The sequence below is a fragment of the Culex quinquefasciatus genome, chromosome 2, assembly GCF_015732765.1.
Source record: "Culex quinquefasciatus strain JHB chromosome 2, VPISU_Cqui_1.0_pri_paternal, whole genome shotgun sequence".
Classification (NCBI taxonomy): Eukaryota; Metazoa; Arthropoda; class Insecta; order Diptera; family Culicidae; genus Culex; species Culex quinquefasciatus.
The window spans coordinates 154829108-154857103 of record NC_051862.1 but is presented as its reverse complement, the minus strand read 5'-3'; the positions used below and the strand labels follow the sequence as shown (position 1 = coordinate 154857103).

At 41.0% G+C, this 27996-nt stretch overlaps 1 protein-coding gene and 1 long non-coding RNA gene across 4 annotated transcripts; one reads left to right on the top strand and one right to left on the bottom strand.

Annotated features, from left to right (window-relative positions):
* Position 1: 1 nt before the first annotated feature.
* Positions 2-23170, bottom strand: LOC6036149 (transcription elongation factor S-II). Of its 3 annotated transcripts, none has more exons than XM_038253440.1 (3): positions 22936-23170; positions 9714-10587; positions 9521-9652 (listed from the first exon to the last, which is right to left on the bottom strand). In XM_038253440.1, the coding sequence occupies exons 1-2, from the start codon at positions 23002-23004 to the stop codon at positions 9721-9723; spliced, it is 936 nt and encodes a 311-aa protein (XP_038109368.1). In that variant the 5' UTR covers positions 23005-23170; the 3' UTR covers positions 9521-9652; positions 9714-9720. The 3 variants fall into 3 exon arrangements, with proteins under 3 accessions (XP_038109369.1, XP_038109368.1, XP_038109370.1); XM_038253442.1 differs by lacking the exon at positions 22936-23170 and adding an exon at positions 10689-11116; XM_038253441.1 differs by lacking the exons at positions 9521-9652; positions 9714-10587 and adding an exon at positions 2-1281 and having other exon boundaries at positions 22936-23165.
* Positions 23171-25032: 1862 nt separating this feature from the next.
* Positions 25033-25814, top strand: LOC119767571. Its single transcript, XR_005277593.1, has 3 exons — positions 25033-25136; positions 25195-25700; positions 25761-25814. It is a non-coding gene; the product is annotated as an uncharacterized LOC119767571 (long non-coding RNA).
* Positions 25815-27996: the final 2182 nt, after the last annotated feature.

Genomic DNA, 27996 nt, shown 5'->3' with positions numbered 1-27996 from the left:
CTTATTTTTATCAGTTTTTTTATATTTTTCGTTACACACTAGGCAGGTTTTTATTACTTTTACATAGTTATTAAATTATCATATCGGTGTCAATCGAACCACGCACAATTTGTATCGGTGAATTGTTTAGCGGATTGTTCCGCTACTGTTTTTGTTTGCCGACTAATGTTCCAATTTAGCACACGCAATGTGAGAACTCAGGGGAGGGGCAAATTCGGGACTTTAACGCGGGTAACGTATCGCGACATTCGGTACGTTGTGTTTGTTTGTGTCAGCAGCAGGGTGAATCAATTCTGGGTGTGTACACGCACGCAGCACACGTGGCTGGTTGGGTGAGAGTTGAGTTTGGTGTGGCCGTGCACTTTCGTTGGTAATGTTTAGGAATTTTTCAAGGATTTTTGTGATTTGTTTTCTTCTGGATATTCAAAACCGCACTTAGCAGAACTTCCAGCGATTGCCGCACTCGTTGCACAGCACAAACGTCGTCATAGGTTCATCGGAGCTTCTCGTCTGCAGCTGATTGTACGTACAGTTGCGCTTCTTACACTTGCCGCACTTGAGCAGGTCCGTCTTGGTGCCCTGGTTCGTCGCCAGCTGGGCGTCGTTGATCGCCTCCTTCACAAACCGATCGCGCAGGTTCTTCATCTCGTCGCTGGCCATCTCCTCCGGCGTCATTTTGGCCAACCGTTGCGCCGTAATCGCTCCGTTGATGTAGTTAGACCTCAAGCTGGGATTTTTCAAATCCTTCAAATTAGCCACGCGTGAACGAACGCGATTCTTGTACTTCATGTCCGTGTTTCTAAACTCGCAGAAAATCGCCTCCTCCAGCTCATCAGCCAACTCCTCCGGCGTCTGGCAACCCTCGGGCGGTTCACCATCAACCCGAATCGCACTCGCCAGCATCTCGCGGCACTTGAGACGCACCGCATCGGTCGTGTTGCTCGACGGCGGAAAGCTAGTCTGTGTTGGCTTCCTCTCCTTCTCCTTTTCCTTCTCCGCTTCCTTCTTGCGGTCGTCCCCCTTTCCCCCGCTGCTGCTCTTGCTCGACGACTTGCTCGATGATTTCGACGATTCCTTCGAGGACTCCTTGGAGGGTGGGGTCGCCGCTAGGAAACGCTTCCAGCTTTTGATCAGCGACTTGGCTAAACTGATCACCTCGTCGTCCTTGCTGCACTTGCGCAGCTCGTTCACCGTCATTCCGATGCGCGTCTTCGTCAGGATGTCCAGATCGATGTTGAGCCGCTGCAGCTCGCGCAGCAAGTCGAGCGCCTGCTCCTGGCCCTGTGGAGTTTAAACGAAATGGTATTGGTTAGAATTTTGGCCTTAATTTTCAAACTAACGATTCATTTCGTACTGTCTATTTTTTCGTATTTAATGATCAAGTTTTACTTATTTAATTTATTTTTTTCTTAAGTTATTTGTTATGATATTTTCAAGCCTTGCCCTACAAATTCTAAACATTATGTTTGCTCTATGGGACCATCCATAAACCACGTGGACACCTTTTTGGAAATCTTGGGTTTGTAAATGTATGGAATTCTTTATCTTGAGAAGGGATTTTCTGACCGATTTGGTGTTTTCGGCAAAGTCTTTTTGGAAAAACAGAATTCTCAAAATACTTTTTTTTATTGTTTATTGCTCTGTTTTTTTTTTTTTTTTTTTAAGTCTAATAAGCGATCGTGTTCACCTCCGTGTACGCACGAGTGCAAGCAGCAGTCAAGTGCTCAGTGCTCCATCGTTTTTTCGAAAATTTTCGCCGTAATTTACCGTGATTAGCCGCGAGTTTGCTCCAACATCATGCTAAGGGCCGGCCGTGGCCGTGGCAGTTCGAGTGCGGCCTCGAAAAACCCGCGAAGTTCGTCTACCGGCCGTGTGCAAAAAGGTAAACAACCCAACGCCGCGTCGTCCGCCATCGCACCGGGGAGTGTGTGCGCCAAAGGATTCAACCCGAAATTATTACACGCTAATTACCGCGTCCAGGATCGCAGCCCTATTAGGCTCCGTTCAGCTACTTCCGGCAGTCCGTCGACCGATGGCGCATCAACATCCGCCAACATTCCCACCAGTAACAAGTTCGCGAGACTGATGGTACGTTCGTTTGAGGGCTAGTTCCGCACTGAGTGCCGCACTCAGAGCTGTCAAAGTGTTTGTTTGAAGAAACTCGCGCTAGCTCCGCACGAGTTTCGCCGCCATCTTGGAACTGAAACTCTAGTGCCGCACTCGATATTTTTTCAGTTTCATGCGAGTTCCATGCACACCAGACTGGTGGCAAGCTTGTCAAAAAGTGAACCTCGCTTTTGACAGTCCATATAGGGTGAACGCTCCATAATCTGGTTGCACAAAATAGGGTATACAAGCCATTTATGAGTAAATTCGAAAATAAGTTTATTTAATATTTAGATTTGTAATTTGAAATTGTTATTTATTGTCTAGTTAATTTTTTTGTTAAGACCGAGCCATGCGGCAACGCTTCCGCCTCGTAAATGGGAGTTCAGAACCCGGTGCGGACCAACATAGCAGGTTATCGTTTCCCTTCTGGATTCGATTTCTAAGTAAAGGAAAAGTAGTTTATCGTCACAAGCTGGACATTATCTTCTTGGAATATTGACATTTAACACTAAAATATGTGCATAAGCTAACATTTAAAAAATGTGAACGATTGACTTCGTCCTCAAAAGGCAGGATAATATTTTATTTTTTCTAGTTATTTATTTTTTGACAAAAATTATTCAAAACTATTCATCAAAAACAAAATTTAAAATAATTTTTCACAAAAAAAACTTTTTTTCAATTGCACATTTGCTGGCTCTTTTACCCTATATTTAGCGTCAGAGGGGTAAAGCGACCAAATAGCGGGGTCCACGGTCCAACAAATGTGAGTATCGCGGCCCATACATACAATTTGACAATCTTGCCATCAGGCTGATGCACACTGAAAAAGAATGTTCGTTTGAACCAAAACTGGCACTGACGAGTGTGGCACTCAGTGCCGCACTGGCTGTTCAAACGAACGTACCATGAGTGACGAGGAAAGCAGTTACAACAGCCGTCCCCTAACATGACAGTTTTCGTGAGTTGCGCGTATCCACCGACAGATGGCATGTGGACCTCGTCGGAGTCCGCCCATTAAAAACGCAACTCAAAATTTGCATGGGAAACTTTTTTTTCGTGACGACTTTCGCGGCACGCTCCCTCCAACTGTTCGAGACTAATATTTTAACGTGGCGTATCTTTAAACAAGTTTTTCAAGAAAATGATTCCAGAATGCTTATTTTGTCGTTTTAAACCGAAAGTAGGCAAAAACTATATTAATTTAAACTATTCGCCATTTTCAAATGTTTGGCTAGATGATATCAAAGGCCGCCATCTTAGGCCCACTGGGCCCACAAAAAGAGGTACGCTCAGTTTGTATGGGAGCTGTCAACATGCTCCCGGGCTGAGTTACAACAACACCGACGGTAGCACTACCGACGACGACGACGACGACGATGGTCGTGCACGGAAGAAAGTGATGTCGCCAAAAAAAGTAATTAGGGGAAATCTACCCTTTCCAATCAAACACCTATCTTCGTCATATGGAGAGTTTGATGCTCGATTAAAGCTCCAAAAATACTATTTGGGCTATAACCTTACCAGCAACAGCACCGCCTCGAGTAAGCACTCAAATGTATGCCACTTACTGGCCAAAAAGATCACATTTAATGCACTTTTGATCATAATTTGTATTTTGCGAGACCACTTCTCATCATTTTGTTGGCACACACAGTGACACACACGAGAATCCCTCAAACGCTTAATGAATATCGCCAAAATTAACTTTTCACTTTCGCTTACTTTTTCACGGCACTTAAGATATGAAATTGCTTCCAACTACCGGCAACATGTTCTTTTGATCATTAGTAAGGCACTCATTTGAAGAATAATCCCGAAAAATGTAATAAATTAGCAAGCGCCATCAAAAAAACAAACGCGCCAAGTCGTTTGACGTTTCAATTTTCACTTTGCATTCCAAACGAAGGCTGAAGAAAACCGAGCGAGAGACGAAGGCAAAAAAGAACAAAGGCTGGCCGTCAACACCACCAGCAGCACAGCCAGCGATGCCAGGAAACTTTCCTATAAATGCCACTTTTCGTGAGTGTTCGTTTGAACTGTCAGCGCAAATGGCAACACTCGACAGAGTGTTGGAAGAAAAAAGAACTAAGCCGATATTAGAAAAATGGGCGTGACCCAATGCATTCGCCTCGATTAGAATACCCTTGGGAATTTTTTTTGTTAAATGCTTGGTAAAGAAATAGAATAACTTTTAGTGAAAGTGAAAATAAACAGAAATGTTCACAAAAACTTGCTCTACTTGTTGGTGTACTTGGTTTTAGTAAAATTCAAGGGAGACTCTAGATTATCCAGCATCATTCAAACACGACCGCTTATTAGGATTAAAATGGGTAGATTTCCCCTACTCCAAAGGAACGACGACCTCCACACATTTTGACACGTTGGCGGACGATTTGACGAGCAGCTGGAAGGCCTCGTGTACTGCCTTAAAATAGGTAAATCGTCAGTGCAAGTGTTCACGTTTAACCAAAAGAACTTCGACCTGGTTGTGGAGAAATTGAAGCGTAAAAGCTTCAAGTTCTACACATTCGACCCCGTGCAGAAGACAGCTGTTAAGGTCGTCTTGCAGACTCTTGGCAACACCTTTATTTACAAGCAATAACTGTTCCAAAATGGATTATGATGTAACACACAGCTGAAAGGAACTCCAAAACTCTGTTTTGTACCTCAAAAGAACTTAATGTATTATTCACCAATAAAACCCAATTTGAATTTGAATTTAAGCGGTCGTGTTTAAATGATGCTGGATAATCTGGATCTGGGTGATGAATAGAGAAAATGCGTAACGTGATTTTCGAATGATCCCACTTTGTTTACATCTACAAAGTAGGAGGTTGTTTAAGCACAAGCATGACTTTTTTCTTACTGGTTAATGAGCTGTTTTATAATCAGTAGAATGTGTTTTATTTTGTCTAGTTTTTTTTTACATTTTTTTGCTGGAAAATTGTCGCGTTTCTATCGGTTAGAAGAGATTTTTCTTTTTTACGGGTGACGAAGAACTGCGTCGAGTATGTCATTCTGCGATGTCGCAGATAAATTTCCTGGCTGATTTTGGAATCCTGCAGCTCTTCCTGTTCCTGCGAAAAAACATCGCTTATTCTAGCGAAGCTGATCCAACAAGCAGAGAGAATTTTCACTAAACCAGGTTTTCAAACGGAATCGAACAATAAAGACAGCTTCTGTCTGGATAGAACCGCATCGAGTCGATCAGACTCTTTCCATAAACAACATCCATTCCTAATTATAAAAGATAACGATCTTGCCTTCAACTTACTCCAGGTTCTCAAAAGCCACACATTTTTCATTCTTGCAAAAAAAACAATTTTTAATGATCGATAACAATACTCTCTTCTTTTGACGAACAGTAAATTAGTTCCACTTTGACAGTTCAAAATTGAGGCCGTTTTGCGAACCACTATTCAGCACCCAGATCTGGATTGTTCCTTGAAATTCACTAAAACCAAGTACACCAACGAGTAGAGCAACTTTTTGTGAACATTTCTGTTTATTTTCACTTTTATTAAAATTTAAAAGTTATGCTATTCCTTCTGCAAGCATTTAAAAAAAATACTTCCAAAATGCATTCTAATCAGTCGAGTGCATTGGGCCACGCCCATTTTTCTATTTTCAGCTTAGTTCTTTTTTTTTTCTTCCAGCGCTCTTTTGGGTCTGCTTAGTGCTGCCAAAATTGATGAAATTTTAAGCGAACACTCACGAAAAGTAGCATTTATAGCGAAAGTTTCCTGGCAGCACTTGCTCACTCCAACAGGCGCTGGCCCAGCATGTTGGTGGTGTTGGTGGCCACCCTTTGTTTTTTATTTGCCTTCGTTTCTCGCTCGGTTTTCTTTAGCCTTCGATTGGAATGGGTGGTCAAAATTGAAACGTCAAAAGACTTAGCGCGTTTGTTTTTTTGATGGCGCTTGCTAATTATTTACATTTTTCGGGATTATTTTTCACAAGTGAGTGACTACGTAATGGTCAAAAGAACATGTTGCCGGTAGTTGGAAGCAATTTTTAAGATATAAAATTGCTTCCAACTACCGGCAACATGTTCTTTTGACCATTACGTAGTCACTCACTTGTGAAAAATAATCCCGAAAAATGTAAATAATTAGCAAGCGCCATCAAAAAAACAAACGCGCTAAGTCTTTTGACGTTTCAATTTTGACCACCCATTCCAATCGAAGGCTAAAGAAAACCGAGCGAGAAACGAAGGCAAATAAAAAACAAAGGGTGGCCACCAACACCACCAACATGCTGGGCCAGCGTCATGCGCTTTGAAATCGTTAGCGCAAGTGATAAGATATTGATGGCGACTTTCGTTAAGCAGTTAACCTCTGATCTTGCATGTGGATGTGTGTGCCACCAAAGTGATGAGAAATGGTATCGCAAAATAGAAATTATGATCAAAAGTGCATTAAATTTGATCTTTTTGGCCAGTAAATGGCATAAATTTGCGTGCTTACTCAAGGCGGTGCTGTTGCTGGGAAGTTTATAGCCTAAATAGTATTTTTTTACCTTTAATCGAGCATCAAACTCTCCATATGACGAAGATAGGTGTTTGATTAGAAAAGGTATATTTCCCCTACTAGGTAAAAAGACATCTTTTGAGCTATGGTGCGCAATGGCGCAAAGTCTGCAATCAAAAATTACTTTAGGGACCATCCATAAACCACGTGGACACCTTAGGGGGGGGGGGGGTATGACGATTGTCCACGCTCCATACAAAAAAGATTTTTTTTGTATGGATAATTGTCCACGAAGGGGGGGGGGGGGGTTCGAGATTCCCAAAAAAGTGTCCACGTGGTTTATGGATGGTCCCTTACAGTTTTGTTGATAAACAAACAGAAAAAAATGGATTTGCTACAAAAAATGTTACCTTTTATAACAGATTTTGCAGTAGGCTCGTATTTCATTTTTGTCCGTAGGTAAACAACCAGCCGTCGGTAATTTCGATAATTGTCTGTAACGGGCAATTTGTTATATTCATATATCGCAGAAAATGCATGAGAATTTTCATGCAGATTCTAATATTCTCCCATGCAGATTTGTAGCAAAATGAGGCGACCATCTTTTAGGCTTACCATTAAGTAAAAACTTGATTTAAAAAAAAGGTTTTTAGATTAAAAAAATTTTTTTTTTGAAGGAAGCCTCCTGTTTGAAAATCTGTGAAAATTTCCTTTAATTTTCTTACTGGCACTTTGAAAATCGTTTTCGCGACACGGCCTTACAAAGAATTCGTATCGATAAAAAATAATAAATGTCACCTAATTAGCCTGTGATTTTCAAACTGACGATATCTCGAAAACTATTGGTCCGATTTTCAATAAAAATAATTTCAAAATGTTCAAATCAAGCTTAGTTTAAGGTCTAAAAATATATAATTTTCGTTTTTTCATGTTTTAGACCATTTTTTTTAATATTTTTATCAGAAAATTTCGCAAAAGTTTCATTTTCTAACATTTAAAATCGGACCAATAGTTTCCGAGAAATTGTCAATTGAAAAATAGAGGCTTATTAGGTGACACTTCGAGAAATTAATTTTCATCGATTCGAATTATTTATGAGGCTGTATCTTTCGGTAATTCGGTAATTTCGGAATACACCCTTCCGGCAGCAGCTGAAGATTCATGCAGTCCCACGTCGCATGTTCGGGTGTAGACCTACGGAAGACCTTGCCGCGAGGATAGGTGAGTAAGACTATACGAGCCACCTACGGCATAATTCCTCGGGCTCCCCAGGTCAACCATAAGCTACCCCAGGTTCTCCGTGCAGGACACATTGGGGGTAGAAAGCGGATAGAATTAGCAAAAGATCAAAGCAGGCCGTGAGGCATACTTTTAAAGTGGTTTGTATCTGCAAAGGAATTTGTATTAACAAAAGGATCAAACACAAAGAGGCGATACTAATTAGTACTTCCCTGCGACCTTGGAGGTCTCTCGGTTGGACATAGAGCCGTGGACACCAAGCTTGGTAGCAATCCTCGTCAGTCGGTGTGGTATTGATCACAGCTGGTGTTTTTTGCCTCTCCATCGTCTGTTGTATCCTGCGGCTGCGTAGCAAGTCAGATGCTCGCTCATTCAGTTTGAAACGAAAAGAACAAAAGAGAACACAAGAAAACATTAGATTCTGATAGTGAGTTTCAAATCAGCTGTAAAGTGTAATATCATATTAAATATAAATAATAATAATAATATTTTCACTTCATGATTATTTATAGACACATTATTAATTTTGCTTTCACTATCACTTTCACTATTTCTTCGGGTCGTCTAATTTTCGTCGTGTTCCCGTACTTAGAAATTTCCGCATAACTAATCACTGCTGGTTATTAGTGTCATGTCGAACATGTTACAAGCTAACACAACAGTGACACAGAAACAGAACTTCACAAGCACGGGAATTTGCACACGACCTCCCAGTGAATTAATACCGAGCTTTAACTATTTTCATACTACTATTACCTAAAATGTCCAAAGCAGCTCAGTAAAACTCACTGGAAGCGTTCCACAATTTAGCCCCATCCGGGGGGAGCTTATCCCTTTTTACCCTCGTGTTTGTTTCCTTTGAACAGAAGTCTAGGTAGTCCAACAATGTTCAGCACAAGTTTGAATCGAAAGCAATTGCTTCAACAGCTGAACGGATCAAACTGTTGCTTCCCTTGCTGAACTAACTATTCTCCTGTTACTAAGGAAACAAAAGGATAAAACATCATGATTTGATGTTCTAACAGGTACGTTCAACTAGCCAGCTGCGAGACCCATCAGCCCGGCCGGGAACCAGTCCATATCTGTCGAGTATAGCATACGGTGTGGTTCACAAAATATCAAATACAGTGAACACAACACTAATGCCATACATATGGACTAGCGGGATGGAAGCACGTGGACACCTCCCCCCATATGAGGCTGTATCTTTGAAAATAAATTGCCCGATTTTCAAAATTCCAGAGAGAAAGCTCTAGGAAATTTACTCAACAGCAAATTTTATTTCCAGAGGGTTTTTTCTTTCAAGAATTATTTTTTAAGCTCAAAAACCTTAAAAAAATCGAAGGGTACAATGCAAATTCGTTAAGTCTTCAAGCAGACCCGGGCCAACATTTACTTCCCTGTCCGACGGAAGGCGTGATCAGATTTTCGCTCAGTAAACTAAAAGAAACAAGTAACAAAATTGAATGTAGAGGAACAGCATCTAATTCCATAGTGCTCGTGCCTCCAATGTTGACCTAATAGTACTTTGACGTTCAATTGTAGCTCATAAAAAACATTTCCGACTTCACAGTTTCACAAAATAGGTATTTGTTGTTTAAATAGTAAAAATCAGCTAATTGAATGAAGTTAGGAGCAAAACCTTAACTTGCTAAACATATACCGGCACCAGTTTTCCTCGTAAAAATGAATAAAGACTAACAACAACTATTAAATATTTATTTCAACAAACAATTCAACAGCAGGCAACTCTTTGTTATCTGTTTTCTTTAATGGCACAATTCAATTCCAAACCGCTACGATCCGAGAATTTTTAACTCGTTGAAGATCTCCTGAAATGTACATAAGCGTCAAAATGGGACATCATGCCCTTTCAAAACTCTCTTTTCCCACCTCGCCTTTAGCAGAACTTCCAGCGATTACCACACTCGTTGCACAGCACAAACGTCGTCATCGGTTCATCAGCGCTTCGCGTCTGCAGCTGGTTGTACGTACAGTTGCGTTTCTTACACTTGCCGCACTTTAGCAGGTCCGTCTTCGTGCCCTGGTTGGTCGCCAGCTGGGCGTCGTTGATCGCTTCCTTCACGAACCGATCGCGCAGGTTCTTCATCTCGTCGCTGGCCATCTCCTCCGGCGTCATTTTGGCCAACCGTTCGGCAGTTATGGCACCGCTGACAAAGTTCGCTCTCAGGCTAGGATTTTTCGGATCCTTCAAGTTGGCCACGCGCGACCGAACGCGATTCTTGTACCGAAAGTCGGTATTTTTAATCTCCGCGAAGATGGCCTCCTCCAGCTCCTCGCCGAGTTCCTCCGGCGATTGGCACCCTTCCGGTTGCTCACCTTCGACTTGTAGCGCGTGGGCTAGCATCTCCCGGCACTTGAGTCGTACCGTGTCGGTCGTGTTGCTCGCACGTTGTGGACTACGAGACCGCCCACGTTTCTTATCGTCCCTTTCCTTGCGGTGGTGATCCCTCTTGCTGTGATCATGTCTGCCGCTGTGGCTGGTGCTGCTGCCACCAGAGGCACTCTTGCTCGACGACGACGACGTCTTGCTCGAAGACTTAGACGAGTCCTTCGAGGAGGTCGTCGCGGCCAGGAAGCGCTTCCAGCTCTTGATCAGCGTCTTGGCTAGGTTGATCACCTCGTCGTCCTTGCTGCACTTGCGCAGTTCGTTCACCGTCATGCCGATGCGGGTTTTGGTCAGGATGTCTAAATCGATGCTCAGTCGCTGCAGTTGACGCAGCAAATCCAGCGCCTGTTCTTGACCCTGAAGAAAGGGAGATAGAACGAAAGAACGGGACCGAGGTTAGATCGATTGGGCTGCGAGCGGGTTTTGGGTGCGATGATGCGTGTGTATTTCGAACGTACCGTTTGAATTTGTGATGTGGTGAGGACGAGTCCTAGTTTGTGTACTGAGCAAACCCGTCCGTATGTGGTCGTGTAGCTGGCGGCGAGCAATGTCTAAGTATGTTCACTGATTTTCACTACAAAAACACGTTTAGCTTGGTTTATGTTATGCATTCAAAAAACACTCACTTATGTTAGAAAGCAGGATGGATAGAACTGAGATCCGATGTCTTTTGATGGATTTCAATATCTAGCTTTGATTGATGAAATACTGAACAACTATGATGACAGTGAAGAAGTTGTACGCAATCTGTATAGCACACTCTGTAACAACGAACTGGTTTGTACATAATCGATTCACAGGATCATTGATGGACCTTCCATTAAATATTTATAATGACACAAGAAGGTGGTGCTAGGTGATTATCAACCTAACGCATTCTCCAGGATGTCCTAGAAAGACTGACTGCGCTAGAGTTATTTTTTCGTCAATGTTTAGATATCGAAGCCTCTGTGCTCTCTAATGCTAACTAGATAGGAAAACCAGCAAGCTTAGTACAAGAGAGCACAGAGGCATCGATATTCGGAAAACTAATGATAGCAAATCAACTTTTTTCAATCAAATGTTGAAACCATGGCTTGAAATTTTTATGTTTTTGGGGCTTGCTGAAAGGCGAAATGCTATGACACGACCGTGGTCAACTCGAGAATACGGAACAGCTGCGATCTTGACCCAGCTGTTGAGGAGGAAATTACTAGAGTTTCTATGCCGGCATCACATCCTGGAATTGCTTCGTAAAACAGCATTCTAAGTATGTTTTCCCGCCAAATCTAAATATTTCTCCTGAAGAAACCGCGTTTATCTCCTTCAGACACCAATGTCATGTCTTCACGACATCAACGCAGATGACAAAAGGAAACTGCTGGGCACATACGAAGAACTGCTGTTCAAAAACGCGAAGATTACAAGGAGTTTATCCAGCTGGGAATTATGAGCTTGACATCTGCTTGCCGGGTCGAAATTCGCCCACCTGGCCTCGCTAGGTGGATGTCCAAAGGCATTTATGCTGTTAAAATGTGGCTATTTTACAATCAGCTTGAGGGAATGGAAGATGATTTGGTTCAACTTATCCCTTAACGCTAGAGCTTTTAAAAATAGTAAGTGTGTAAATTTTGGTCCAATATCTCTGGATTAGCTTTACTTTGGCCCATAAACATTAAAATCATGCACAAATATTAAATTTGAAGTGGTGCACCAGTGCTACACCAGGAAGATAAGGAACTTTTTTTCTGAACCGGCAAAAACTCACTGTTTGCAAAGACAAGATTCCATAGCAAACTCTCCTAGCGAAGCGAAGCGAAGATTCCATAGCAAAAATTTATAAAGGAGGTTGGTATTACTTCTAGCATGTTTCTTACAATTATTTTTTTGCTAAATCTCAAATTCAAACTACTTAACCTTCCTTTAATTCTCTCTGTTATTAATTACTAATTCTCTTATATTTCCATACAAATCCACGCATTAGAAAATTGATGTTATAACTAGATTACTGAGGACATTACAACCAATCAACTCGCTTTTCATTAATTCTGACTATTTACAACTTCCAACGTTCTTACGTAACGGTAAAAGGAATCTGAAAAAATCATCATCTTGATTATTCGGCGGAACATCCTTTTCACTACTACACTTGCAAGTGTAACGTCACACGTCAAAAAATGACCTGTCACATTTTGTAGATGGGCAATGTGTGTAAACAAAGTGAATTAAATATTTTTGAGTGGTGCTGACAAGGAAATTCACAAAAAATCATCAGCAGATTGATTTTTTTGGAGAATTTCGGGAGCGATTTTCTTTTGCGTGATTTGCCTCCTCTCGCTTTCGCGGGTGAAGAAAGTACGCAAGCGAAATTGATTTTTTTTGCGATTTTTCCATCCCTGCCCCCTTGTAAATGCAAAAATGTCAGCTAAACCGCGGCATTGTTGACATAATCTTTGTTCTATGTCACCAGAAGCTCCCCCGAATTTTTCAGCTTTACTTTTTTTATTAGGTCTTTTTAGGTGCTGTGACCAGGTTAGGACCGAGGATCGGTAAACAACTAATATATAACAAAAACAACTCTTAACACTCCATACTTGGAGATCATGTAACTGACGAGGGTTACTTGGTCCAAGCGGGTCTTGCAGGGCTTAAACTGTAGAGCACCTCCCCTGCTTCCTCCTCTGTGGCTCCACCGTCTCGGGAGCCACTGCTTCCTGCGTGTCGAGGGCGATCCTTTGATTTTCCGTCCGGAACTCCGTCGGCGTGAACGCCGGATCTGCTGGACTCTGCTTCTCCGTCTTGCTTGCCGGCGGGTTCGGTTTCGACGCCTGCTGGCGCCTCCGGATGAAGTCCGTACGCTTGGGGCAGATGCGGTCCGTGGCTTCTGTAGTGTCCCTCGGAAGGTATAATAGTATTGCCAGTCTCAAGTCAGTAGGTAACAAAATTGTTATAATTATGGCATTAGTCTAGTTGCACACCATTGTAAAATAGTCGTTCCCTTTCGGCTTCCGATCGTCGGTCGGAACAGACGTCCTAACCTAAAATCACAACACATCAGCTTCGTGGGAGTTGGCACACCGCTTCGGCTCGACTTCTTGTACTTTGCACTCGTCCGTATTATGGCGACCCCCACAGTTGTTGCACCTCCCCTTGAGGTGACAGTTCCTGGTTCCATGACCCAGCTGCAAGCAGTTCCTACACTGGGTTAAACTCGGTTGCTTGTTCCGGTAGGCCTCCCACCAGATGTCAAATCTTCTCAAGCGCTTCATTTCACTTAGCTGCTTCATGTTGGTGTACACTCCTCAGTCTGGCTTAGCTCGTATTCTTTACCACCAGAGGTGGTGGTTTCTTGGCCACTGGAACCGGTGGGACGCTTCCTTTCCCGGATGGGTTACCATTGTTATTGTTCTCAGGGTGGCCACCTCGGGAAAAAACCGGGAAAACCGGGAAAAAACCGGGATTTTTATCCACCGGGAGAAAACCGGGAAAAACTCGGGAATTCGACTGACAAACCGGGAAAATATTTTAAGTTTAGTTAAAATTTGACAAAAGCCTCTTTAAATTATTCAATATGTTCTTTTCTCAATTAGAATATTATTCCTGTTATTCTAAATGAAGAATTCGCAAAAACTATGTTTGAATTTGTGTAATAGACTCATGCTTCTTGGTTCTGGATGTTTCTTTTTCTGTTGTATCCTATTATATTTTTACATGGCGATTTTTTTTTTAATAAAGCAAAATGTTTCCTCTACCAGCGATTCTCAACCTGGGGTACATGTACCCCTGGGGGTACCACGAGCGGTCTCAGGGGGTCCGGAGGACAAACCCCGCAATGGCGGACATTTGTCCCAAACAAAATATTTGAGAGAAAAAAAAACAAATTACTTTGAAGCAAAAATTAACAACCATGCTTAAGGTGCAATGAATTACGTGCGAATTGTTTTTGACCAATCAGAAAATGTTTTAAAAATATTTGAATGATAAATATATAATTTGCATTCGTTTAGAAATTTTATGAATTTGAAGTAAAGTGCACCGTTTTTTTTGTTTTTTTTTTTCTACAAATATTTGTTTCAAATTTGTATATTGTGCCAACTACCATTTACTACCATGTTGGTAAAAATAATCTTATGTTTCATGATTTGGATACTTTCAATTCGACCTTTCTTGGCTAAAATATTAGTTAGCATTAGCATTAGCATTTGGAGGACGCCCCACCACCGGAAGGCTCCACAACGCTTATCCCACTGTTTGCTCTGGTTGTATTAGACCCTCGAAAAACGAAACTATTGGCACTACGCCCCCCGGGGCATGGCCTTCCTCTAACGTGGGATTTCTGCTCCAGCGCCTCTGACGAGACAGGAGAAACCGGGACCGACGTTTTACTTCACCATCCGATAGAAGCTCAGTGGATAAGGCGGGAATCGAACCCGCGTCTCATAGCATCATCGGGATCGGCAGCCGAAGCCGCTACCCCTGCGCCACGAGACCCACATTTTTGATCCATTCTTTTGTTGACCCTCATCCGGAACAATAATCCAACACGGGAGATACCATGTCTTCATCTTTTGATGAGTGTGTAATACAGCCCAGGGCATAAGGGGGTCCACGCCGGGTCCAAGCTATCCTCGGGGAAATGAAGGAATGTTAGTAAACACCTATCTAAAGTGCGCAGGGACCCCTACGTCACCTTAGTGGTATAGATGTTTGTAGGGAGGTTTTGGACTCAATGTTAGTAGGAGAAGTAGAACCCTAGGATACACCTCGAAAGGCGTTGCGGGTTGGTTGTAACAGTATTCCTAATTCCAGTCTAGGCTCACCAAGTCGCCATGGCCTACACAGAAAAAAAAAATCCGGTAAATTTACATCATTTATGATGTACCAAAAGTGCACGTCATTAATGATGCGAAATTACATCCATTTCATTTTAAATTTACATGCCATCCGATGTAAACGGGCCAAGGCAAAATATTTCCAAGTCATGTAAATTTACGATGAAATATACGAATGAAATATAAAATTTTTTTGCCCCGCTGAATCTTGAATCCGATGTAAATTTCAAATGCCTTCGTAAATCGTAGTTCAGATAGATCAAACTTTAACTTCATTTTGGCTCAAAAGCCGATTGAATAAAATAAATCTTTCTGAACCGCGAAATAAACAAAGGATTCAAAACTACACCAGACTATAGATTCAACGAAGCAATGTACAAAAGTGTTTAGAAAAAGTAATTTGGGGCCCACGAGTGTTATTGTTCAAAAGGGAGGTGATGTTTACTATACGGAATGTACATACCTAGCGGAAGGCAGTCAGCTGATGATCATTGGCATAGAATAGCGTCCGTCGGCTGATACTCGAGGCTAGCGGTCTGGATGAGCCCACACTGCTTCCAAGGTTGAACTGCTTCTGCTCAGCTATGCCATTCACACGACGTGGTTCTCGAACTCCTTATTGAATGCTGACGGCAGTCTATCCGTGCGAGTCAGCAAAGTTCGTCGACCCTTTGCAGCGGCAGCGCGGGCATTCTCGTCGGAATCTTGTACCAGGACATCGTCGAGTGCACTGCATGCAGACTCCGGATCAGATTGGACTGCAGCCGCTTTTCGTCGATTCGCATGGTCCGTGGCAGTTCTGGTGAAACGCATATTGGCAGTCGAAACAGAACAGTTGTTTGCTCTAGGAAGAAACGCGGGACGGTTAGTTTGAGGACAATAGCTACACAAAGAGCAATTTCGTCGATTCCATACTTACGGCTTGGAGAAATTTTCCACAGTCGTTTATCGCGCATCTCCGATGCCTTTCAGTTCACTTCTCGTTGATCCGCTGGACCTCCTCCCGTTCGATTTCGGCCTTTTGGCGTTTGAATGACCACACAGGCGCGGGAAACCAGTCCTCGATCTGCTGGCGCCATTCCGGGACGCGGAACAGTATGCTATTGGCCGTGCCCAGCTAGCAAGGCTTTCGGCGGAATCGATTGGTGGTGAATTGGAGCAGCTTCTAATTCGCCGACAGGCTCTAAGGAAGCTCACCAAACATCTCGTGGCCAGCAAACCGGCGGCGGTCCAAAAGTCGTACAGTAATTTACACGGTAGAACTTGCGAAAAACCGAACTTACTGCTGCGAGTATCCCCAACAAAATTTTTTTGCATCAATCGAATGACAGAAGCAGAAAAGACGAGCGCGTGCATGAAATCAAAACAAAAATATTTACACGGTGCAAGAGAAATAGTCAAAAGCAGTAAAAAGAACTTTTTTTAAGAGGTACTAGATTACACGCTTCCGAAATAAAACCGATTTATGTTGAAGTAATCGAAATAAACCAAGATGGTCAAAATTTAATTTAATTTAAATAATCATTATCAAATTCAAGCAAAACAATGTAAATGGGCCAAAGCCGAAGTGTAAACAAAGAGTCTGTCTTGCTCGTTCCTTATGTAAACATCCACTGGCGTAAGCAAGACAGACTGTTTGTTTACACTTCGGCTTCGGCTTATTTACATTGTTTTGCTTGAATTACTACCTTTCATTAACATGTAACATATCCAGAGTTTTTTTTTTAAAAGGTCCAATAAACTATTGTCTTTCATATGTTTATAGGACCTATTCAAAAATAACTCTAGATATCTAGAGTACTTTTTTAAAAATAATCAAGGCGCCATGGGTTTCCTATTTACATAGGACCTTTTGAAAAAGTAAGCGAGATATTAACGTTCACTTCGTTTCTGGAGCAACATTTGCAGCAATCATGATTTTTGTTTGCAAAAAAGTATAAAATGTGACATAAGTTTTGAAAAAAAATTGCAATTGTCTAATTTTCGATAAAAATAAAGATAGTTACAAATTTAACAACTGCTTTACTTTAAATAAACTTTTAATTCTACTTAATAAAAATAACTTTTCAATTATTCGCAAATTATTCGTGTCCAAATCTTAAAAAAAAATTCTTGGCTCAATCAGTTTATTCGAACGGAATCTAGAGTTTTCGACGCTTAGTTAATGTTGGTGGTAACTGAGCCTTTAAAATCTAATCAAATTTATTCAAATTTGAAATTTGTTTAAAAAATGTTTCGACTGGTATTGCAGATTGCAAGGGGTATGGTTTCAGTGTGCACATATTTTGTGTGCAGTTATGATTTGCACAGGGGGGAAATTTGGTGCAAAGTGCCTTTCCTTGCCCTTATACAAAGTGTAAACTAACATGTTATCCTGCAGGATATCGTTAGCAAATAAATTACAATTACAAGTGTGCAAAAGATGAGCTCAAAAATCTTGTTCTGGAGAGTAAGCTCAGAAATGAGTACATCTTGTTTTGAGTACAAGAAGGAAATACTACAATCTATTTTTTGATTATTAATATGAATCATATTTAACTCTTTTCAGAGTGTAAACTGTCAGCAATATTTTGACGTTTTTTTCATTTCGCTGTTTGTTAACATTTTTATTACTATCTAAACAGCTTTTTCTAGAAAAAGACCGAAACTTTACAGAAGAAAAGTTGGCTACACGGGGTAATTATGAATTCCGCATTGAATATAAAAAAATAAGCATACCCTGACCAAATTTTAGGCGATTGACGTCTCCGTTGACCAGATTCTGCTATCAAACTGCGGCCGGATAGGGTCACCACGCCGATTCCAGTAACTAGGGTTCCAAAGCAAGATGATTCCTTTCATCTTCAACCAGGACAAGCTGCCCGAAGGAACTCGGATCGAGGGAATCGTTTGCCGTCTAGCATCTGCTTTGGAAACATTTGTTATAAAATGACGAGCCGGACCGGAAGCAGAAAAAGGTACATTTGCGGGAGAAACATCTGGCCGAAGTGTCAGGAACTTCCAGCAGGTAATTCCTAGAAGTATACCGTTGCTTCGTTTGAAGTCGTAGAAAAATGATTTCAACTATTATCAAAAAGTTATTACATACTTTCGTGAGAAACTTACTTGATCAGTTTAATAAGTTGTGATGCAGTCTATAAAGCATCTTCATTTATTCGAAAGGCAGGCTGCCATTGGCAGCAGACGGTTTCTAAAAGACCAAACATTTAAATTTTCTTCACAATTTTACTTCAACTAATCAATACTCACCAGCAGCCGGATTAATGGCTCAAAAACTAATGTTTCACTAGTTGCTTGGCCGATTATTCTCGAAAGTCTTAGAATAGTTGCTTGGAAGCCAAAAGCAGGGCTGCGGAGTCGGGTTATATTTCAAGCGACTCCGACTCCGACTCCGGCTTTCTAAGTTTAGCCGACTCCGGCTCCGGCTCCGGCTTTCAGCTCCAACCGACTCCGACTCCAACTCCGGCCTACCAACTCTAACCGACTCCGACTCCGACTCCAGCTTTCAACAAATTGTTGGCTCCGACTCCGACTCCACAGCCCTGGCCAAAAGTACCGTCTGATTATACGAAAGATTAACATAATACCAACTACCTGAGATTAGCATCAAATTGTTTCATTTGTTTGCACTCAGAATATCAACATAAACAACAAAATTTAGCCGCCAAACTTTTGCTTCTCCTGCCACCAAACACTACCAAGCTTACTTGATTGTTTTGTTTTGAGCTGTCATCGTCAGAATTAACTTCACAATTGAAATTTACACGATTTTGAAATTTCAGTGCAGCTAAATTACATTGAATGTATATTTTACATGCAATTTAAAGTTCAAATTTTCCGAAAATCAACAAACTGAAATGAATTTACATAACAATTGACCATTACGTATGATTTGGTTTTACATAATGGCTCTTTAAATCATATTCAACGATTTACATCAAGTTTCAATTTTACATTAAGCATGTTTACGTATAAAACATGGTTTACATGACCGTTAAATTTACACTTTTTTTTCTGTGTAGTGGATAGCATTTTTGCTTACCAATCCAAAGGACGGGGGTTCGAACCCCGCCTCCAGCGACTTTGATTTTTCGTTCATATTCAGCATTTCAAGTACTTCTATGTCCTTAACTTTCTCGATGGGAGCAGATGGGAATCGAACCCAGAACCATTCGCTTACGAAGCGAACACTGTAACCATTCAGCCACAGCTGCTTGGCTAAAATATTAGTTTTGCATAAAATAAAAATTAGGATTTTTTTAAGTGGATATTATGGATGTCATGGTACGAAAACAACATAACAGTAAATATCTCTCTAAATTTAAAGATCAAGACATTTCCTTCAAATTGTCACACAAATTACACTATTTTAAAATATTTTTCTTGGCCTGTATCTTAGCAACAAAAGAATGGATCAAAAATGTTCAAAAAAGAAAGCAGAAAAGAATTTTATAGAATAATTTTTCAACTGAAAATAGCTACAACTTCAAAAAAATACTATTTACAAATTTAAATTTACATAAAAATAAAATTTAAAAAAATATGGGGGATGTTTGTAGAAATGAAAAAGACAACGAAAATTTAATTTACAAAAAGAATTTCTCCAAATTTAAAGGCATTTTCAGTAGATAGTTTTAAAGAAAAACAGGGTACAACATTTTATTTTGAAGCTTTATTAGGAAAACTGATTTGAAGAAATGTACATGGACGTTGTGTGGCCTATCCAGTACATGTTTTTAAACAACTCTAGAAACAAGATTTACGACATTTTTAATACTTCAAAATTCTTTCTTTCTTCGTGAATTGGAATGTAAAAAAATCTCATGCAAACGAAAAATATCATGTATGAACGCTAGGGGGTACCAGCAGCTTAAGTAACACGAAAAAGGGTACCTAGACTAGAAAAGGTTGAGAACCGTTGAATTATAATATATTTCAACTTAAAAATAATAATATCATGGAGTTTCTGTTTGTAAATATTATTTTATTTGATAATATTTGAGATTCTCAGCCAGACAAATTATTAAGGACAACTTGCAATGAATTTTGGTTTGCAAAGTTTTTTTAAATGTCGTTTGAAATTTATGTCAAATTTTCAGATATTTTAAAAATACAATATATTTAGAATTCTGCTACAAAAAAGTCACTTGAAATACAGGCAATCACTTTTAGGTGGTTACTAAATCAACACGGGACCGTGGTGTAGGGGTAAGCGTGATTGCCTCTCACCCAGTCGACCTGGGTTCGATCCCAGACGGTCCCGGTGGCATTTTTCGAGACGAGATTTGTCTGATCACGCCTTCCGTCGGACGGGGAAGTAAATGTTGGCCCCGGTCTAACCTTGAGGTTAGGTCGTTAGCTCAGTCCAGGTGTAGGAGTCGTCTCCCTGGGTCCTGTCTCGGTGGAGTCGCTGGTAGGCAGTTGGACTAACAATCCAAAGGTCGTCAGTTCGAATCCCGGGGTGGATGGAAGCTAAGGTGTAAAAAGAGGTTTTGCAATTGCCTCAACAATCAAACCTTCGGACACCTAGTTTCGAGTAGGAATCTCGCAATCGAGAACGCCAAGGCAATGCTGTAGAGCGAATAATTTGATTTGATTTTTAAATCAACACAAAAATTGAGATCATGTTGAAAATAAGGCCGATGCTAATATTTTTCAAAGTTTTTGTCCCTCGGCTCTGGCCGGGGTCAAGTGGGGGAACAATCCATAGTCTCAACATTTGAATGCAAAAAGTGTTCAAATACATTTTACACTAGTTTATTTGTTTTGTCTTCAAAAAATGTAAGATTTGACGGTAACAAAAAAAACTAAAGGTGTAAAATTTAAAAAAAATAAAAGATTATTAAATAAACCCAAACATGCTTAAAAATGATTCAAAACGCAAGGGAATGCATTTTATATTGATTTCAGCTAATTGCACTTAAATTTCAATTGAAATTTTGATGTTTTTTGAAAAATATTTTTTGCCCCCTGATTTTTCGGAAATGTTGATAACAATTTATTTTTGCAATTCTTTTCTTTAAAATTAATAAATTGTAGTAAAAATTAATCTCATTCTAAAAAATAAAACGATTTTTTTATTTTGAGGTTATACAATCTACATGTATGATGATGAAAAATCCCAATCATTATGGAAATTAGATGTTTGGATTTGAAACAGATAAAAACGGCTTCGTTTACAACTTACTTAATTTTTACTCAAGATTTGAACGCTTTCTTGAGGAATTCAAACATTGAACCAAATGTATGCGTTCAAAAAGTATGTTGGTACTAACGTTAGCCTAAAAAAACATTGTAGTTTGGTTTAAAAACATTTCGGAAAATTCCTTCTGGGCTCGGGAGAAAACCGGGAAAAAACCGGGAAATTGAAAATCGAAATCTGGTGGCCACCCTGTGTTCTCCACCAGCGGGTTGAACTTGTTGTTGCTGAGAAGATTTTCCTCCTGGTCATTCCCGACAACGGCTCCGTCGCTAGTCTTCTTCCGCCTCCGCGTTCTGTTTACGAAACGGAACTCATGCCCATCGGAGGATTCTTCCACCTCCATCCGTAAACACAAAAACAGCAGCAAAACAACCGCTGTCTTCGGCTGTCAGACGAAAACTCAACGTATGGTCCGTTTTTGATAAAAGTCTGATCGACACTAAATCCTCCAGAGACTATCTGTTAGCTTATATAGTATCGCACGGCATGTTACTGCTTCCATGCAACAGCAAATTACTGCGTTGCAGACATCATCTCTGCTTGGGACGTAAGATTCAAGTATCTACCTATGATGTCAAATCGAAGGTATGTGATTGCATCGCGCGACATTTTCAAAAATTTTGGATTGACAACGCAGATAGAGCCTATAGAGAAAGTTCTTAGTCAAAAATCGGATAACATCATCGGATTCGCTAAGAACAGAAGCTGGCAGAACAACTCATCTAGAGGAAGGTGAAGGAGTATGTTTCTAAGTGAATAGAGTTACTTAAATTTTCCTTGTTATCTTTGGCTGGTACAAATTTTATTTAAAGTTTTTGCCAACTTCTACACCGAAGAAAAATTAATTATCTGTGACAAATATGAGCAAAATCGTTCTAGTTAAAGATGTCGCTTTTGATCGTTATATTCTGAATGGAAAATTTGAAATAGAAAAGAAAATATTCCTCTAGAATACTGTTTCCCAAACTATTTTTGCCCAGGCCCCTCCAGGAACTTGCTAGTCTCCACTAGTGGGGTTCAGTACTCACTTTGGATGCCTAGTTAATTATTTAGCTATCAATGTATTGCACAAATTGAATGAAGCTAACAGACGATGTGGAATGATTTCACTAAAGATTACACAAATGTTTTACACGAATCTAGCAAAGTTTTAAACTGTAAAATCACTCTGGAGTTCTGCCTTTTGGTGCATTATCGTTTCCAGAACATTAGCATTACTTCAGCATGCCTCCAAAACAACAACAAACGATCAACAATCCAAGCTCCAAAAATCCGCCGCCGCCGCCACCGCCAGAGAGAACGAGAAACTACATCGTTTGTTTTTCTTGGTTTTCTTTGCTCTTTCCTCTCGCGCGGCACCGTTCCTCCCCCTTCCGCAGGGATCTTACCTCCTCCAACCCCGCGGCAGTCCACGAGCACCGGCATCTTCCGCGAGAAAAAAGAAAGACTGTTCGCGGAATCGTACTCCTTCGGCCAGGAAGGGAGTTGTCCCTCCGATCCGTCGAAGATTTCCTCCCTGTCCTCACGCGACCCGCCTACCTCATTCATCCGGAGGGTTTTCCCCGGTGGCAGCGACGGCGGTGGAGTGCCGAGCGAAAAGGCGATGCGCGCCGAAACAAAAATGGAAGCACCGAGTTTTTTTTTCTCGCCCTTACGACAGCTGCTGCCGCGGCGGGCGTTTGCGTTACTCACCGACCCATCCGACGAGGTCATCTTGCCGAGCCGCTTCTGGATCTTGAACACTTCCTCCTCGACGTTCATCCTGCTGCTGGGACGTGGGTTTTGCTTCCTGCGCAACCAAAAGACTTCCGACAAAAAACTGACAGGCGAAAAATCGCAACTTTTTTCTTTCCCGATCGGAGCGCTCTGACGCCTTTTTTTCCTCCTCGCGCGACTGACGGATTGGGGGATGTTTTTGTGCGTGATTTCGCTGCGAGGAAGAAGGAGTCGATAAAGTCAGCGGGAAAGAGAGGGATGGCAAGTGACGTTCATGTAGTTGTCTCGCTCTGTTTGGTCGACTTTGGCAGGGCTGCCAGTTTTGTTGACGTCATAAATTTTCCTTATTAAAAAAATATTTGTGATTAAAAAATAAACGAATACGACTTTTTTGATATAGAGCTTTATGACGTTTCGCGTAGACACACTAGCGCACCATTTGATTTTGCTGTCCGGACAAAATTTAACCTCAATCTTTTTCGTGTACGTACACGCAATACATGCGCACGTAGATTACTCTATAGGAGATTTTTTACTTTGTTTACCGAAGTGGAAACTTGTTGAAAAAATGTGATTTATTTAAAAAGTGAACCAAATTTTAAATGTGGGTCATGGCTTTTTGGTACAGAGCGGATTTCAGGAGTTTTTTTTAAAGGTCCTATAAACTACTGCCTTTCATATGTTTATAGGACCTATTAAAAAAAACTCTAGATTTATTAATTTGAATTACACTACTTCGAATGTCTGCTAATTCGAGTGCTTTCTTATTCGAACATCTTCGAAATGGCAGTGCGTGGCCGAATGGTTACGCTGTCCGCTTTGTAAGCGGATGATTTTGGGTTCGATTCCCATCTGCTCCAACCTTCCATCGGATGAGGAAGTAAAATGTCGGTCCCGACCTTGGTTGTTAGGCCGTTAAGTCATTCCAGGTGTAGGAGTCGTCTCCATGCCATAAGTACAAAAACACACCAAACCAAGCCTACTCCGGTGGAATCGCTGGCGGCGGTTGGACTCGCAATCCAAAGGTCGTCAGTTCAAACACTGGGGTGGAAGGTTTCTTGGAGTAGAAAGAGGTTTGGGTGCTCTCCCCATTCAAGCCTTCGGACTAGGTTCGAGCAGAAACTTGCAATAGAGACCACAAAAGACCCGGGGGTCGTTAATGTAGATGGTTTGATTTTTTTTATAGCGGTATACGCACTTCGGAAGGAACCGGTCAAGAAAAAAATCAAATGGACAGCAGCTGCAGCGCAAGCAAGTCAGAGAGGGTGAAGAAAAGCCCCAAGAAATCGCTCCCTCTCCTTTGTTCTGCTGTTCGTAAAGCTGTTTCTTGACCCCTTTCCTTCCGATCAGCGTACTAGCCTTATTTTTCGAAATAAAAAGCACTTAAAGTCGTAGATGGTGTCTTTCACTTTTGGGGCAATTGGGTACTAGAGCCCTATGTAAATTTTTATGTACAACGGTAAAAAACTCGATTTAAACCATTTCTGATCACTTTTTTTTTTCATTTTGATGCAAAAAAATAATTTGACAAGACAACATTTTTTTCGATGGATCAACTATGGGCCCCTTGGAACGAGCTGTCAAGTAGTAGCTTTTCTGTCAAAAAGGACCGCGAGATTAATTTTTCAAAAATGATTTAAAAATCCATTTTAAACTTTTTGTGGTCGTACAAAGGGTCATTGTACTAAGAAAAAATAAGCTTTATCGCTGTAAACAATAATACACACAAAAAAATATTACGGTAATGACAAAAGTAACTTACTTTAGAATTAAAAAGTAGTTAAAATTTGCTACATTAAAAGTTTTTTTCTTGTATTGAAAATGAAAACTTTTACTGCTACAGTTTTGAAAATCACATTGCTCTCTGATTTAAAAGTTTTCACTTTTAATTCGACTGTAAAATTTCTTTCATTTTGTCGTTCTCGTGTAACCGTGTTCGCCTAAGTCCAAAATGTAAACACACGTTTTGGTGATTCCGGTGAGTGGAGGTCCGACTATCAAAACCGAACGCGGCCGCTGCCAGGACTTGGACGCGGAAACCTTCGAAAGAGGATGGTGCGGGCTCAGGTGCGGGTGCGGAACAAGGTTGGGAGATTAGGGGAAAGTTGGTTTTCAAAAGGATAAGGCCATGGCTGCAGCTTCCTGCAGGACCTGCAGCTGTTTCACGACCGAAATGGGTAAGAATGAAGCTTGGGTGTTTGGTGGCGTTTGAGATTATTTTGTTTGTTTTTGTAGGACGCCGTTTATGTGGTTGCCGAAGATCGGAGGTCGGGATGTGGATTTGCACCGGTTGTATTCGGTGGTGGTGGCCCGGGGTGGGTAGACGAGATTGACGTTGAAGCAAATTTACATCCGCTTTTTGAACCAGTACGAAAAAGTTAATTTTCACGGTGAGGAGAAGGATCCGACGAAAGAGGGAAACGACGAGTAGCGGCATAATCGGAGGTGGTCAGCGTGGATGTTGCACTCGGTGCCGGCGGTTTACGACCATCAGCAGCATTATGTGCCAGAAGTGATGACGGGACAGTGTGGGATGTCCCGAGGGTCCGCCGTCCATTTCTCGTTGCGGGACGAGTATTACCTAAACATCCGGAAGAACAGTTTGCACTAGTTCTGGAAGGACCATCTGTACGAAAGCCGCAGGTCCTGGAGCTGTCGTACTCAGATTACTTCCAGAGGTTGGAGCGAGATCCGACGAACCTGATCAAAAACATCTACCTGGAATACCGAAGAAGTTACAGGTGAGTATTGAGAATGTGTTCAGTGTCTAGCCAATTTCATTTACTTTAAAACTCTTTCAGCAACTCCCGCCCGCAAACGCTCATCTCGCAACGGCGCAGCTTCGGCCGGATGAACTTTGACGGCGAATTGGGTCCTAAAATGAAGCTTAGATTGCTGATATTATTGTTTACAGCGATAAAGCTTATTTTTCTGAGTACAATGACCCTTTGTACGACCACAAAGAGTTTAAAATGGATTTTGAAATAAATTTTGAAAAATTAACCTCGCGGTCCTTCTTGACAGAAACGCTCCTACTTGACAGCTTGTTCCAAGGGGACCATAGTTGATCCATCGAAAAAATGTTGTCTTGTCAAAAAACTTTTTTGCATTAAAATGAAAAAAAGTGATCAGAAATGGTTTTTAATCGTGTTTTTTACCGTTGTACATAAAAATTGACATAGGGCTTTAGTACCCAATTGGCAATATCTGTATCATGCTCGAAGGAAGACGAAGTGATCGTGAACTATCCGTTCATGCGCTTCACTTCCTAGCCGGAAAACGTCGACTTCCCTTCCCGAAACAACAACCAATGGCCAACTCCTCCAAGCCTGTCCTGATGATGGCCGGCAACGAGACCACCCTGTTCTCTACATCGTTGTCGCGCTCCAAAATAAAGGCCGCGATGTTGCTCCCCAACGAAACATCCATCCGTAACCTGCTCAGCCTGGGGCCTTCGAACGTGATTGGTGGCGTACCGTAAGAATCGGTACAGCTTGGACGCGGAAGTTGGCCAACCATAAGCAGATCCGTGAAATACAAAAAAATCGAAAACATACTGTTTTAATATTAAAATATTGAAATAAAATCCATCACATGTTTCGAAAATCATCACTGTAATATTAAATGTTATTTATTCTTGCCATAAAAAGTTTTTTCTTATATTAAAAGTAAAAAACTTTTACCTATACAACGATTTTGTTCCAGAAATGCATGGTAGTATCAACATCTTTTTAACTGTTAAATTAAAAAGTTTGAACTTTCTACGAATATTCACCAACGTGAACTTTTAATCCAACGAACGATCTTTTTAAATTTAGAGTATTTTTTCTTTGTGTGTATGAGCAATCCAAGCTTCATTTTAGGACCCAATTACTGTCAATGATGGTTCTGAATGGAGCACCGGATTCGAGTGGTAGAAATGACAGTTCTCCCATAAGGAATACATTGTAAAAAAAGCAAAAACTGCTCGAAGGGAAGTGCTCCATTCAGGATCCAGAAATAGTAAAAGTTATTTTCTAAAACAAACATGGCTGACAAATGGCCGATCGGGAATGATGCCTTTTAGAGCCTTACAGTCAAAACTAAGTTGTTATCGGTAAAAAAATGATTTTTTACTTTTTGGGTTTTTTTTTGGTATTTTTGGTTTTTAAAAACAACAAAAAGTAAAAAAATAGAATTTGGATTAGCACGCCGGCGGTAAGAGATAAAAAATATTTTATTATGAATTGCGCGTCGCCGAATAAAACGTTTATCACAACACACTTCGTTTTGAAAGCTCTTCCCATAGCTTCGTTGCTCGGATGGCACACCGGCGGTAAGGAGTAAAAAATATACGCAATTGAGTAATTTTGTCTCTTTTCCGAGAAAAACGAAAATTAGTGTAAGAGGTCACGGTGGCTCTTACGGCTTTTTGAAAACTCACCCGAGATTTCTTCTAGAATGTTGTAAGAATATACCGAGTTGTTGAATATCCAGTTTTGTGAGAACTCTGCTAGAATCCGGCGGAGTAAGGTAGAGCTGAGTGATGCCGGATTAAAATTAACTTCAACGAAAGTTAATGCCAAAATTTAAATCATTAGTTTCTCCCATGCTTGCAACACAGCCAATGTTGACAAACTAACGGTTTTTGTCCCGCTCGCGCTCGCATTCAAGAGGTAGCGGTATTCTGTCTCTTTTGTTCTCGATGGCAGATAACGGTGTTGGATGATGGTCATGATGGTTGATTCGTTTATGTCGGCAATGTCGACTAGCTTCCCACTGAGAATTTTGGCTCGAGCCTCGACTCGATTCAGGCTCGATCTCGAGCCAGATCGACTCGAGGCTCGAGCCAAAATTCTCAGTGGGTTTGGAAGAGAAATGAGGAAACTGGGGCAAATGGGGCTTGATTCTGAATAAAGTTTAGTTATGTACTAGTTTTTTTTTAAAAGGTCCAACACAATAGTGTTTCATATGTTTATAGGACCTATTCAAAAAAACTCTAGAGTTAGTTTTTATTACAAAAGAAGATAAAATTTTGTTTGATCACGACTTAAAAAA

Excerpts from the sequence above, each read along its gene's own strand:
- LOC6036149 (XM_038253440.1), bottom strand. The coding sequence starts at position 23,004 with ATGAACGTCGAGGAGGAAGTGTTCAAGATCCAGAAGCGGCTCGGCAAG. Across the intron at positions 10,588-22,935 it reads TGACCTCGTCGGATGGGTCG|GGTCAAGAACAGGCGCTGGA; the intron begins GTGAGTAACGCA and ends CCCTTTCTTCAG.